General features: G+C 47.8%; 1 protein-coding gene across 3 annotated transcripts in view; it reads left to right on the plus strand.

Moving 5' to 3' along the window:
- Nucleotides 1-11,536, plus strand: part of NCALD (neurocalcin delta) — a 61,498-nt gene extending 49,962 nt beyond the window's left edge. For all 3 annotated transcript variants that reach the window (XM_030011410.1, XM_030011413.2, XM_030011412.1), the window contains 2 exons: nt 1,393-1,498; nt 1,794-11,536. In XM_030011410.1, coding sequence (XP_029867270.1) covers nt 1,393-1,498; nt 1,794-1,891 — 204 coding nt within the window. In that variant the 3' untranslated portion in view covers nt 1,892-11,536. The remainder of the gene's footprint in view (nt 1-1,392; nt 1,499-1,793) is intronic.
- The last annotated feature ends 3,655 nt before the right edge of the window (nt 11,537-15,191 follow it).

The raw sequence follows: 15,191 nt of genomic DNA on the forward strand, positions 1-15,191 counted from the left end.
CTGAGTGTAAAATGTCTGCTGCTTAGCGGCATCCTCCAGCTCGTGAATCTGTGCTGTTACGTTCCTGGAGCTGGCCCTTGGGACCCTGGGCCAGATGATGGGAACATGCTAGGCGGAGTACCTTCATGAATGGGAAAAGGGGAGAGGGGAGATCCAGCGAGCCATCTTGGGCTTGCGCCAAGGACCCCCCCTCCCAGAACAGGAGGAAGCAGAGAACAAATAGCTAAAGCAATCATGTCTGCACTAAGTTATCAACTGACCGCTGCAGACACCGTGTTGGCGGGGGGGGGAAACAAGAATTCGAATCTGTGGAAGAAAGCGATCCACATCTACAGACCAGGGCTGGAGGGCAAAGTGACTGCCCAGTGCAGCGCCTGTCAGCTGGAGGCCAACGAGCTGCAATGGGAAGCAGAAGGAGCTGGTCAGACCAGGGCAACACTGCCTTGGGCTGGGATGTGCTGCCTCTCCAAATGGCCGGGAGGCTCCCCCGAGGCCACCAGCCCACAGCTGTCTGGCTGCTGCTGTTCTCCCAGCTGTGTGGCACCGTAAAGATATCTAACACAAACCCCACTTGTTTACTGGTACTGCCTGCTCATATTTTCAGGCAACATTTGGATAAGCAGTTCAGAGACAACTACTCATCCTTGTCTTAAAATTAACATTACCTCTCTTTTAGGGGCAGCTAGCACCATACGCGACTAATGGATTTTTCTGTGCAGAGAATAGCTATGGGTGGCACCAGTGCCGTGTGGGACCAGAACATCTGCTCTCTGTGGAACGAATTGTGAATGGGGTTTGGAGCTGTGTACACACACCAGCCCCCGAGGGAAAGGCCACCTCCTTGCTGGTCAAGTCTTCATTATCTGTGAGACACGGCAAATGCAGGGAGTGAGTCACTGCCCTCCCCGCGGGCAGGATGCTGAGCAAGGAGGGAGAGAAAGGAGATGGGTGGAAGCAAAGGCAGGGTGAGGGGACGGGGGTGGTGAGGACGGAGCCTGGGTGACCGAAGCGCAGAGACACACCACAGTGCGGGACAAGACCTCAGTGGTCTTACTGTTCCCCCAGGCACTGGGAGTTGCCAGTGCCTAACGTGCTGTACAAGTGATAAATCCATCTGAAGACTGTTTTGATAAGGAAAAATGTAACCTCGGTCCAAACCCGGATTGTGTTCGACCATGACTAAATAAGGAAACACAGTACTTCATAAATGAGCGTCCCACTGAAGAGGGCAGCTGCATGTACGGGTGCCACCTGACTCCCTTCAGCATCCAGAAAGCAGGCCCCAGCCGATGTCCCCGGGCTATTTTCCGCCTATTTCTGTCACCAGGAGATAATCATTGTATTAAGATAATGTGTTTCTTACCAGCTCTTTGCTCCTGTCGTACCACACAGGCAATCTATAAGATGGTTTCTTCTGTAATGAAGATGCCAGAAGACGAGTCGACACCAGAGAAGAGGACAGAGAAGATCTTCCGCCAGATGGACACCAACCGTGATGGTAGGCACCCTCCAGAGATGGGGGTGGCTGCCTTTGCCCCTGTGCAGGGTGGCTGGGGTGTCCTGCCTACACGGGGCGACCCTTCAAACCCACCACTGCTCCTTCGGCCACCCAGGCAAAGTCACCACCATCCACAGCCAGCGGGGTGCAAGCAGGCAGAGCTTTGCCTTGCAGGGTTGCTTTCCCAGGGATTTTACTTGGGCTCCCCTGGCTTCCTTCCACTGTGCTTGTCCAGAGGCTTGGCAGGTGTGCTGCAACCCACCAGGTGCGCTAAGCAAACGTGTTTCTTTTCTAGGAAAGCTCTCTCTGGAAGAGTTCATCCGAGGCGCCAAGAGCGATCCATCCATAGTCCGTCTCCTGCAGTGTGATCCCAGCAGCGCCGGGCAGTTCTGAACCCGTTCTTTGGATGAATTATGTATCTGCTTTTTTTTTCCTTGCCAAACAACATTCATGGTAGTGTTGCCTCTGTATGGCCAATTATGCCTTCATTTGTGGCATCTTATAGCTTCTTTTGTTGTGGATTAATTATAAGAATGCTGAATTGCTCTTAACAATTTGTCCAGAGCATGGGCAGTACTGTTTTAAACAGATATTGTGGTGTTATCATTGTTTTAAAGATTTTGTTTTGTTTTTTTGTTTTAACATGTCTGTTTTGGAAAGTACGTGTTGAGAAGGAGTAAACCGGCGACAAACCCTTGGCAGCAAGACACACTGAGAGATTTTTAGATTGCTGCTTTAGTAGCTAAGTATTCACCCACAGGACCTGAAAGTGTAGTAGAGGTTGAACCAAAGGGGTTGTGATGGGTGGGGTAGGATTTACCTGGAACCTCCTGTCCTGTCCAGGAGGCACCAGTTAAGGTCAAAGACAGGATTGGGAAGAAGTACGAAAGTGCAGAATGTGTGCAGGGTGTATCGTCCATACCCCTGCTCCTATGCCTCATTGTTTCAATGCTGTGAACATTTTCCAGGTTGTGAAGGAGAAGGGAAAAAACAAAGGTCGACATTTTTTACTAGGTTTACAGTGGTTGATTTCACACAGCTTTATCTGAAAATTCAGCAATTTGCAATCCTGATCCCCAAATCCACAACTGACGATACCTCTTGCCGTTTGGGATCAGCAAAGGCAGACACAGATATGGAAAACTGGGTCTTGACAATGAATTTAGGGGAGATATGTGTTGAATGTGAAATTTTCAGGTTAGTAATAAAGCAGTTTCTACTAAGGAGAGTGAGCATTCACGTGATGAACTCACGGACACCTGCAAGCAGCTCCAGCTGAGGCACATCTGCTGTTCTGAATGCTCTTGCATAGTGTCAAGTTTTGGGGGTCTTTTTGTCTCTCTCCACATAGCTAACGGAGTTTCTGGGCCTGCTCTTAGGGGAAGGCTGTCATCAAAACTTGTTTTAAACATAAAATTGTAGCATTTATATTTCATTTATTTTAGTAAAGTTCGAAAAACCTGTACTGAAACAAGGAAATGGTACGCTTTATGGTATATTTATATATATAAAAATTAAAACAAAAAAAAGATCAGCTCTTGAGAGAAATGTTGAATGTTTATCTTTTCGCCTAGATGCAGGAGTTCTGAAGTTTGCTGCTGCAAAACTTTATCCTTTGGTCAAACTTGCTGTATGCAAAGCTAGTAAACATACGTGGGATTTCTTAGGGACTTTACAAGTGCTGCTGCAACGGAAAAGCTTTAGCGACAGGAGGCATTATGCTGACTAAATTGGCATTAATCTGTCATTAGCTAAAGTCTGCTCTGTGATCCTGTTGGAGAGGTACCCATGTAGGCAGTGCACAGCATTGGGAATTCATGAGCTCGTTAGAGTAACCTTTGTCTGACAGGGAAGGTTGGCGTTTTGTCAAGTGACCTTGTAGATGCTAATCCCCAGTAGCCTTAATTTAAAATAAACTAAGTAAAATAAGTCTGCTTTGCAGATGATGATTAGCTAAGTACTAATTAGAAGTCATGAATAAGTAGCCAAGTATGAATAAATTTCTGTTGAACACTAGCTAGCAGGTACAATAACTGAGAGAAAAAAATCCTAGACTTGATTTTTCCATACCATTTGCTTTGCCAGGTGTGAAGTGCAGAGCATATTAAAATAAAATAAAAATAAATTGATAATAACATTGCTAATCAGTTGTACTAAAATTATTATGAGTGGCTAATTACACTCAATAAATGTCTTCAGGCACACACCTTTGTCTCAAACGATCACAGAAATCCAGTTGATGATATATTCCCATTATAGTAACCAAAATACCAAGCAGACATGTGTGGGGGAAAATGAGAAAGCAAAAGAGGCCCAACCACAGACACAAACAGATTTCAATACCTAGCGCTCTTAGCAAATCTTGCACCAATTCTTCTGGCTGATGGAAACGTTCCCTCTCTCTTTCTCCCTAATCTTCGTTAGACATTCTGTGCGCAAATCTAGCCCTTCAAAGGAGAGCCTATCTTCTTCCAGGTAGTTTTCTGCTTTACCTGGAGAGGCTCTGGCCCTCTGTCCCGTATCCGTCACCTCACGTCTACTGAAAGCCGTGCTCCCTCTCGAGTGCTCAGAGGGTTGTTTTTCGGCAGGACAAGCCTGCCCAGGCTGCTGGGGATTGCTGCAGGAAGGTCAGTGGACAGGCACCGGTCGACACCCCCTCCGCCAGAAGGGAAGGACAGTCCCGCGGCCCCAGCCGCTCCCGGGGTGCCCCAGCACCACGGCTGCGCGGGCAGGGCAGGGCGACGCTGGAGGAACCCTGCCGACCTGCCAACCCGCCGCCTTGGTGCGGGCACCCACACCCAAAGCGGCCCGGGCCTACGGAAGCTGGCACTTGCCGAAGGTGAACTTGGATAGCTTCTGCAGTTCCATCTGCTTCTTAATGTCGTGAAAGCTGTTGCACGTGACTGAAAGCTTTAAAACGTTGCCTTTTATTTAAGCAACTGCATTCCATCTCTTTTTAGTTTTACAAGATGCTTCTGGCCCAGAACCTGGTCTCTCAGTTTGGCTTTGCTCAGTAGTTTTGGGGCTTTGGGGCCAGACTTGCTTCACGTGCTAATACTGCACAACACATGTTTGAAAACACAACCTGAGATATGACCCCAGGCCAGTGGAGATGTAATTCTTCCCACAGTTCACAAAATCTGGAAGAGTAAGAATTAGCCTACAGCTGCAGAGGATGTAGCTGGAGATAAGACTATTGTATAAACATTTACAGAGTGAATTAAGGTTATTCTTTTACCTGACTACCACTGATGATTGGTATTGTTTTAAATTATTAACTATCCTTTTCTTTCTTTGCCTCTGCACGTACTTTAAAAGTGATCCATAGCTGGAATTGTGATAGGAGCATCCGCAGACCCCAGATCAGCAGGAGAGCAGTGGTGCGCTGCACCTCAGATTGGAATTTTCTGCTTTGCTGCCATTCGCATTTGCAATCATAATTGCCTTCATAAACCTCTTGAAGACAAAATGACCTATCCTGTATGAAATAGCACAGCAAGTCAGACACTTTCAGGTGATCAATTAGCAATATTTTCATACAGGAAGGATGGCAGACAGCACATACTATTTCACATCACCTCTCAATTTTGTAGATGCATTCTCCGATATTAGTTGCATGTGAAAGAGGTCACCTTCACTCACGTGTTGTCAAATGAATTAATGAATACATCCCGCATGTAGACTGAATCCATGGAAAATGCCAGTCCCACTTATCGGGCATTCCCAGTCAGCTTGCGAAACTCTGGGCCAGAAGACGTGAAGCAAGGACTATGGCTTGTGCCACCTGCAGCAGCCTGTCTTTGTTTTAGGGTGCTTTGGGAAGGAAAAAGGGAACACAACCCTTATAAAACCAGCATGCATCTGTTTTTGTGAGCACTTATGGTTTGAGAGGGACTGAAGAAAGATCTGTGTTTCAACATTATTTGAAGCCCTGTGAGTTCACAGCAGTGGATGTTCCCGAGGTACACGGAGCTGTGCTGTTCCTCTTGCTGTTCTTAGGAGCTTGTAGGATTTTTAGCTTATTGTTGGGGCATTTTGCCCTTTGTTGTTCTCTGTTATAAAGCATGACCTCCACATTTTCTAGGCACTGCTGCGTAAAAGAGTAAGCCAGAAGCGTGTAACTTCTGTAGCTGGATGAGGTCTATGTGCAGCACAAGAAGTGGTCACACATGACCAAGTCCCCATGGTTTAATAACTTCCCCCAGGGGATGAGTCCCAGGACTTTTCAGCGTGTGTTCTCTTCACTGATGGCAAATGTGCAATAATACGGCTTAGCTTAATTTTCTTTCACTGCAGACCAGGCTAAGTCGCATTACCTTGCATTTGCTGTGGGCTGGAAGCGCACACATGGGCAGAAACCTCGTCTCAGCTGACTCATGGAAACTTGGTGAACTGTGGTAACTTGATGTTAAGTCCTAATCCGCAGACTAAGCCGAGATGAGAATATGGCCGCAGCCGTACGTCTCTCAGTACATGTGAACTGGGGAACACGGTGACAACTGGCAGGTCCCTGGGGACACATGGTGGTGGGGAGGGAATCTCCTGCCTCAGAACAAACACCCTGAGCTCAGCTGTCTCCCTTCTTTTAAAACTCTCTTTTTTTTCAGCAACACTGGTGAAGATGCAACATGATAGCAATATAGCACAGTCAGGGTAAAGGAGGCATCCTTCAAAAGAGTTTCCTTTTGAAGCCTAGCATACAAGCGCCAAGTTAAACAAGCAGAGGGGAGGGCTGGACAAGACCTCCGGAGCCCCCGCTACGCCAGCACCCCCTTTTGTCTTTCTCATGGTGCTCCCTCGGTTTCCTGGCGAGGTGGTCCTTGGGCCCAGGAGTTAGGTGTCAGGGAACTGGTGCAAGACTGGTGGAGAAGAATATTTCACCTGCCCTTTGCACAAGCATTTGGATGCATTCTTTGCTCTGTGTCTTATTGGGTGGGATCTCACATAGGAGTCTTAAAGTGGGGGAAGTTGGTTTCCTTGGTATCGTGGGCAGAACTTGTGCTTAGAAATGCAGAGAAACTTGGCAAGCGTCAGACAGCCGAGCAACGCTCAGAGCTGCATGTGGAGTTTTCCATTGACTGCGCAGTAGGCAGATAAGATGCAAAGCAGCGATATGTCAGACTCGTGGTGTGATGTGCTCTGAGATAGGGCTAGACCCGAAATGGCACCTTCTAGCTGAGCAGCAATGTCTGCTGCGTATTCAGTCAGAGGCACTGAGAAAATACACTTTTAAATACCTTCAGCATGAACAGGCAGCTGCAGGGGTAGAATACCTCTGCTCTTTCTTACATATAAGCAACAGAGCTGTTTGCCGTGCTCCAGTTAGGAGTTGAGCAAACAGCTCCCAGGAGGAACATAAGGCATTTCCCAAGTGTAACTGAGGGCAAAACGTTGCCTGCAGGACCTTTCTTCCCAGTTGTGGTAGACGAGAAGGTAAAGCTCTGTTTGAGTCTCAAAGCCCAGGTGCCATTTTGCAGGCTGGGGAAGGTGAGAACAGCAGCTGTGTTTTAAGTACACAGAGGGGCAAAGCAGCAGGGTTTGTAAATTGGCATGGAAAGCAGTGACACTAGAAATTGGGACCGCTGTTGTGGGGCTGCAGAAGCCGTTAGGTGCCTCCGGCATTCAGAGCAGTAGAACGATCGGTCGAATGCAAAGTCAATCTCTTCAACTCTTGCAGAAACTACCCCTGGCTACCATGGGTGTCTCAGTTAGCAGCACCCCTTATTCCAGCCTGGCTTTTGCTGCTGTTGCTTTCAAATCATCCATACTGAGAAGTTGTTTCAGGGGTGGGGATTTTCGCAGGATAAGATATCAAGCTTTTCAGATACACTCTCCATATCTTAACAAGTAACAGCTGGAAAGGCCAGATATTAGGGGCTTCTTGCAATGTACAGATTTGATTTCCTCATTGCTCCAACAGGTAGTGTTATTTTAATACGTATAGTTGGGATTAAGCTATCACGTGTAAAATGCTGGCTAATGCACAATAAACAAGGTAAAAAAAGAGCTTGGGTTGCAGTGAACAATGTGAAAAGACTAGGAAAATGAAAAACTGCCTTTAGACCAGGGTCTGAATTCACAAGACGAAACCCCCGTGGCAATAGTCAGCACAGAATAGCTCCTCTGCACTAGCCCCGTCCCTGAGACCTCCTGGGCTGCTTCATCCCTACATCACTGTGTGCTGAGGCTGGGGACTCTGGGTCCTGCCACAGAGATGGTCAACTGAGCTTATTCAGCCTGCTGAGTGCTTCCCAGATCTCGAAGCACACGACGGCCACCCTCTCTGTAGTGTTAACTTACTGTGCAGCTGAGACACATCTTAGATCTTCCCCTCTTGCCCTGACCTTACACAAAAGATGTTCTCACCTTCTCAGGGCAGGCGCTCAGGGTGTCCAGCTCTCCGACGCTTTGCGCCCACCTCCCAGTTGCCATCCCTACCCTCTGTGTGAATGAATAACAAACACCAGCCCTTGACATCTGGAGGAGCCAGGCTTGATGCATTTAGATGAAAGAGCTTCTGATTTGGTTCCCAGCCTTTTGGACCTCCTGTGTGTACCTTGCCAACCACACTATTTATTTCCTATTATTAAGTAATGGCAGTATTAAACATTTCAAGAACACACTGAACCTCTGGAACAATGTGGTTTTCATTATCGTGTCTGTGTTTGTTGATGCACTGCAGACTGAACCTGACCGGTGCTCGCTCTCCGCTCCCATGGTTTATTCCACAGAGAGCTGATTTCTTCCAGGCAGGAGCAGCATCTTCCTGTGCGTCACCATTCAGCGTGCAGTGCCCCGATGCTGCCTGGACTGCCCAGGTGCTGTGGACCAAGAGATAATTTTGGCGCAGGAATGTCAGGTGGAAACTCTTCCTCCCATCTGTCAAAAACACATGTTGAGGGTGTGACCTCCGGTTTTCTCCTCCCTGGGGACAGGGGTTTCAGCGGTATTCAGGGTTGGCCTCATGTTCCCCCACCGAACTGGATGATGGTGATTAGTAAACCCACCTGAGAAAATCCTCTTAAATTCTAAGCTTCATTTGTGCTGTTAATTGGCTGCGCTCAGAGGGAAGATTAATGGGTCCTATGCAGTTGTTTGGGGGAGAACTTGCAGTTCCTTGCCACCACCACCTTTTTATTTCCTGTAATTAGCTTATTCCCATTTCCAGGGCAACCAAATAGTTTTTATTGGTATCTGGGAGAAAAAGAAAAAACAAAACCAGAGTTTCAATCTGATAAGAATCTAAGGAAGCTTACTAAAGACATTGTGCTCTGTGTTAGTCATATAAATGCTCTACAAGATCATGTTTCTCTGGTATTTTGTGTTTAATTTCCTTATTTGTGTTTTAGTTGTGTTTGTAATTTATTTATTTATTTTGGATCCCCTTAGATTCAACCCTGCCAGTCGTTTAGCTCATATGCTAGCAAAAGTCCCAATGATTCCAAGAGCAGAGCTGCCGGAGCAATTACTAGCGAGGTGGGCTCACCGTGCCTAGCAAAAACGAAGTGCTTAATTACATTAGGGATTATTTTTGTCTGTACATTTCCTGCAAGGAGACAGATTGAGACATATTTCAATATGCTTATCTCTTCCACTTGCTCACTTCAATTCCATCCAAGCAGTCTTGTAGTTAATATTTGTATATTCAGTTCTATTTCGCTCTTGAACATGAGGTGACCAATATTGGCCTCTTCTGACAGAAGTACTTGATACCTTTGGATTTTTAAGTATCGCCGAATGAATGACGTGAGGGATGCAAAAGTAAATAGTTATACATTTGTCTGTGTAAATTTGAGCAGGTATTTTTGATGCTGTAGAGACTAATAAATTGAGATAAACCATGGCGAAAAGCTGAATAGATCCAAGTGTCCAGTTCCCGTTAAATCCATGACCATTCCACAGAGAGAGCTTTCTTATCTCTGTTCCCTCAGGCTGTTTCTACGTTGCAGCGTAGAGTAGAGATACTAAATCTAACTTTACATAAGCTACCATGGGCAGACTAACTGCAGCAGCATGGAGTTCAGCATATCCTGCGTCTTGGCAAAATTAGATACCTCTCTAGATGAATGCTTTGTAAGCAAACCTACATATCCTAAGGAAGACTTTTACAACTCAGAAAGGAGAGGGATGACTATGAATTAAATGAATTTGGTCCACATATTTTTCTGATGGCGCTCTAGAATTGCTAGTGTCCTGCGTGTAGTTGCCTATAGCTATCGTGATGTGTTAATTTTTCCCCCCGGTTCTGTTGTAAGCTCATCTGGTGATATTCTGAGTCTCCAGCCAGTTCTCAGCCCAGGCAAGGCCCACGGAAAGGACATCTAGAGGTGAGCTGCCTTCAGGAAGGCTGAGAGCAGCTCTCGGGATTTGGCCCTGTGCTTGCATGATTTGGGAGCGTGTACCCGCAGAGCAATGTGTTAAACCTACCCGGCAAAATGGAAGTAGATGATCAGGCCATCGGAGGAGACGGAGGATTTGGTGGAGGGTTGTGTATGTGTTTTGTGCCCCCCAGCACGCGCACCGTTTCCCCTGCTATTAACTTCCAGTTAGGACCTTTCTTGAACTGTTAGTGTCAGAGTAGAGTTTTCTTATGCTGATAATGTATTTGTATTATGCAACGTACTAAAAAAAAACCCAGAAGATGATCTCTCTATGACTGTCCTCTCCTCTCGAGAAGCTGTTCTCTTCTGTACATACGATACGCAGAATGTATGGGAGTCTTACCAGTGTCGGTTTGCATTTTTAAGACTGTACTAATTAATGTGTGATGCTATTGTGTTTTCGTAGTGGCATCTTTGATGTAAGATGTAAAAACTATTTAAAATTATTTGGTTTTGTTATTGTTCAGCTTTTAGAGGTAGCACCAAGGACTGCATGTTCACTAGAATCAGCCTTTTTCAAGGGCCGTCATAGCTGCACACAGGCACCGGTGTTTCACCCGGAGCATCGTACCTGCGATCTCATTTTAATAGGGGTCAGTTTTGAGCGGAAACTAATTCTTCCTGAAAAGTCTAGTTTTCTCTTTCCCTCTCTCAGACTCAAGCTTCCCCGTCCCACGCTGTGTGCCAGTCCCGGCCCCAGGAGGAGACCTGAGAGGAGGGTCCCCCAACCCGGGGCACCCCGCTGGCCCCAGCGTCAGGCTTCCTTATCCCTTAGCTCACCTGCATGCACGCTCGGTTTTCCTCGGGACTGCTGGCTATACCAGGACAAAACTGATGGGTTCACATTTTAAGACCGTTTGTGCAAGTGACTTTAAAATTAACTAGGATTTTGAGGAATTAAGCAATTAAGGAAAAAGAAGAGCCTGAGTGGCAAGTTTGGGGTCAGAATCTTATTGGGGTGCTTAATATAGCGAGAACTTGGGGTCAGTCCCTAAAAGACGGGACCATTTGGGGGGCTTAGATCTGCATTTCTTGTCAGGTTTGGAGAGGGAAGAGGGGCTCGGATGCAGCCTTTCGGGCAGGGCTGACTTACTCCATGGATTGAGTCTGAGAGAGATGCTTCTCCAGATTGTGTCCTGGGACAAAAGACAAGACATGCTGCAGCTTAGGAGTTTTTTTCTTTTATTTTTTTTCTTTTTAATGGAGAAAGCGGTTCAAACTGCACCTGGCAAAATGACTGACTTCAAAAGCATGGTTTTCCTTCTTATTATATAGACACTCACAAAACAGCATTGTGTGGTTAAAAAGGCGCGTTTGTGATAGTTTCTTTTTCAGTGCCAAAATACATAAGCAGTATTGTTTGAAGGGAAATAAGAATTTTTTTACTGTATTGTTATTACTGTTGAACAAATATTGTTTTTAAATGTTAGATTTTGAAGACTTTTGTATTGTAAACTGTTTTGTGACATGGTGCTTTTTCATACTGGAATTACTGATTGCACCTGAATATGAATTATTTTGTTTTCTTATATAAATATGTAACCTTGAACAATCTTGATGAAAACCAATGTATGGTGGATACCAATGGTTCAGACAAATTGTCCTACTGAAATCCCCTAAATGTTCTTTCCTACTAATAAACATTCTGCTGCAGCTAGCTATGATGTGCCATGCGTTGTTACTCCCTTCGCACTGGAGCCTTAAAGCCTCATCATGTAGCCGCGTGGTCTGGTGAGCAAACCTCAGAGAAGCCTTTGCCTGCTGTCCTCACAGCCCCCAGTCTGCTCACCGTTGCGGGCAAAGGGGCAGCAGCCGGGCAAGCCAATTTGGAGGGCTTAGCAAGGGCTTAAGCCGTGCACGGGCGCTGTGCCGGCACGTTGCAGCCGGCTGGGCTCTCCACTGCTAATACAGTTTTTCCTCCAGCAGCTAAAGCAGGCAGCCAGGCACGGGGAGAGATAATGCGGAGTGCTTTATAAAAGCAAAGGAAGGACAGCACAAGGCTGAGCGCCCCGGTCCTCCAGAGCTGGAAAGGCCAGCTTAGCTGGCTGATGGAAGCTTTCCCTGCCATAGATAAATCCCTCTCCAGGTTTAGGGCATTTTTTAATCCCCGAGGGCAGGATGTAGGGAGGGAGCGCGGGTTGGTAGGGTGGTAGCTGTGGTTAGCTGCTCTGAGACGTGGCTTATGGGGCAGCAGGAGAGCCCGTCGTGGCAGGGGCTCCTGCCAGCCTCAGCCGGGCTCTGGAGGGGGCTGGCTCGTGCTCCTGTGCATGCTCCCTAAGCTCCTCAAACTTTTACCTAGGTTAAATTTGGAGCTGGGATTAGCACCAGGGTGCTAAAAGTAGTTTAAATCCCTCTAGAAGGTAACTGAAACCAGTGCCTATTTCCTCTTCAGATTAAAAAAAATAAGACAGGTTTTTTGTGGAAGTGCACATTAATGTGGGCCTGACACAGGCTGGAGCCTGGATGGAGCATCAGTTATGACATCCAGGTACCCTGTGTGCTCAGTGCACCTTCAAACCAGCTTTATTACATGAGCTTCCAGTGTGCCAGACTCCCTGTGATATACGTTCTCCTCACCCTCCCATTAGGGCCATAATATGATTTAGCATTAAAGCGTTAAAAAGGCGGGGGTGTAAGGAGGTGTTTATTTGCATAGGGATGCTAAAATCCTCCACTGATCACCTTTGCTGGCCTGTGTATCTCCCTGTGCAAAGCCCAAGGCTTCTGTCCCAGGACAGGGATGTGACGGGCTCCCAGAGCAGAGCCTGCCTTCGGGTGATGGCCACCACCAGGCACTCGAGCACGTCTTGCACCCCGGCAGCCCAGGACTGCCTCTCCCACTGCCTTGGGGAGGATGGGACCCGAGACCCTGCGGCTCATTCGCTTGTGAGCCCTGGATCTGGCCCCATCTGGCAAAGAACATGCTCTGGAGTCAGTCACTGTTTTCGGCAGCACAAATCGAGCCGAGAGCTTGGGAAGGTGCTGAAAAACACAGTTTTGCTGCCCCACTTTGCCCCTAAAGATTAGGTCAAGAGCTAGAGGAGGGGTGTTTTGCTCCGCTCTCCTAGGAGGGTCATTTTTTCTCAAAGACCTTGTGAGTCACCTTGCTAAACCCTTGCTCAGCCATGCCAGAAACAGCCTGGCCTTTGAGCACGCTGTGAGTGCGGCAGTTCCCATCAGCTGACACGCTTCTCCTCGCTCCTCCACGGCCTCGCAAAAGGACCACTTCCAACCACTCGGCTGCTAAAGCATTCACATTTTAAAAGCCACTCAGTAAAATGACTTCCTATGAAACACGATTAAACATCTACCGCAGGCAGCACCCAGGAAACACGATTACTTCAAAGAGCCCCATGGGAGCTGGTCCTGGGTCACCCCATGCTGCTCATCCAGACAGCATCCCCAGGGACTGGCAAAGCCCCCGAGAAACTCCCCAAAACCTTGGGCTGTGAGCCAACATATATAGAGATAGATACCTATATATACACACACACAGCATTTTATACATACAGCTTTTGGTTTCTGCTCTAGCTCAGATTCTGACTACAGATGGGCTGGTGGGGGAACACGGGCTGCACTGGAGACCGTCATCAGGGCAAAGAGCATGTGGTGGGAGGGGAAGTGGTCTCTGGTTTCCAGACCTCTTCCACTCTTGGTTAGTCGGTCACTCACCAAGCTACGGAGCACTTAGTGCCTAGCTCTCCTGCTGTATTGCAAACACGCAGCCAACAAATACTTTTCAAAACTATTAGAAAGATGCCAAGCACCCAGGGAAGGCCTTTTTTTAAAGCCTTTGGCAACCGTGAAAAGGCTCTTGGAGCTGGATACAACTGGATGAGTTTTGCTTGGATGGGGAGGGGCTGGAGGAAGCTGGGTTCTTGGAGCCAACGCTCTGCTGGCCAAGACATTTCAGGTGAATTAACTTCTTTCCTTATTGCCCAGGTGTGGTCTCTGCCTGACACGAGAAGAGATCTCAGCAGCTGGCTCTCGCATGGCACCTTGTCCCACTCAGGACTTGCCCTCGGCAGCAGCGCTGAACTTCACCCCACAGTAAGACAGGGCTGCCCTGCCACTGCTTGGGCAGCGTCCCTTTGCCAAGACAAATGCTTTCCCAAGCAATGTCCCGGTTACTTAGATGTTCTCACCTCCTGGATTCTTGTTGGAAAAGACAAAGTCAACTGGTGGAGAATAAACTGGTTGATGAAAATGTTTTACTGCAAGATGCATGGCCAGGTATGCTTCAGTGCTTTGGGCACGCAGGGCACAGCAGGAGCAGATGCGGGTAAGGATCTCAGCCCAGGTGCCCTCACAAAGATGTTAGTGCCAGAGCTTCCAGCCAGGTTCCCAGGACACTTCAATGTGTCACAGAATCACAGAACTGTCGAGGTTGGAAGGGACCTCTGGAGGTCATCTGGTCCAACCCCCCTGCTCAAGCAGGGCCACCTAGAGCCAGTTGCCCAGGATTGTGTCCAGGCAGCTTTTAAGTATCTCCCAGGATGGAGACTCCACGACCTCTCTGGGCAACCCGTGCCAGTGCTCCGTCATCCTCACAGTGAAAAAGTGTTTCTTCATGTTCAGACAGAGTCTCTTGTGTTTCCGTGTGTACTCACTGCCTCTTGTCCTGTCAGTGGGCACCGCTGAATAGAGCCTGGCTCTGTCCTCTTTGCACCCTCCCTTCAGGTATCTGTACACACTGAAAATATCTCTCCAGAGCCTTCTCTTGCCCTGGTTGAACAGTCCCAGCTGTCTCGGCCTGTCCTCATAGAAGAGGTGCTCCCATCCCTGCATTAGGTTAGTGGCCCTTTGTTGGACTCTCTCTAGCATGTCCATGTCTCTCGTATTGCAGAGCCAAGAACTGGGCACAGGACTCCAGGTGTGGCCTCACCAGCACTGAATAAAGATCACCTCCCTCAGCCTGCTGGCAATGTTTTGTCTAATGCAGCCCAGGATACCATCAGCCGCCTTTGCTGCAAGGGCACATAGGTTCAACCTGGTGTCCACCAGGACTCCCAGGTCCTTTTCTACCAAGCTACTTTCCAGCTGGGCAGCCCCCAGCATATACTGGTGCATGGGGTTGTTCCTTCCCAGATTCAGGACTTTGCACTTCCCCTTGTTGAACTTTGTAAGGTTCCTGTCAGCCCATTTCTCCAGCCTGTTGAGGGCAGCACAACCCTCTGGTGTATCAGCCACTCCTCCCAGTTTTGTGTCGTCAACAAACTTGCTGAGGGTACACACTGCTAGAGCACCTCTCCTATGTAGGCAGTCTGAGAGAGTTGGGGTTGTGCAGCCTGGAGAAGAGAAGGCTCCAGGGA

Source organism: Aquila chrysaetos, chromosome 4 (assembly GCF_900496995.4).
Source record: "Aquila chrysaetos chrysaetos chromosome 4, bAquChr1.4, whole genome shotgun sequence".
NCBI classification, from domain to species: domain Eukaryota; kingdom Metazoa; phylum Chordata; class Aves; order Accipitriformes; family Accipitridae; genus Aquila; species Aquila chrysaetos.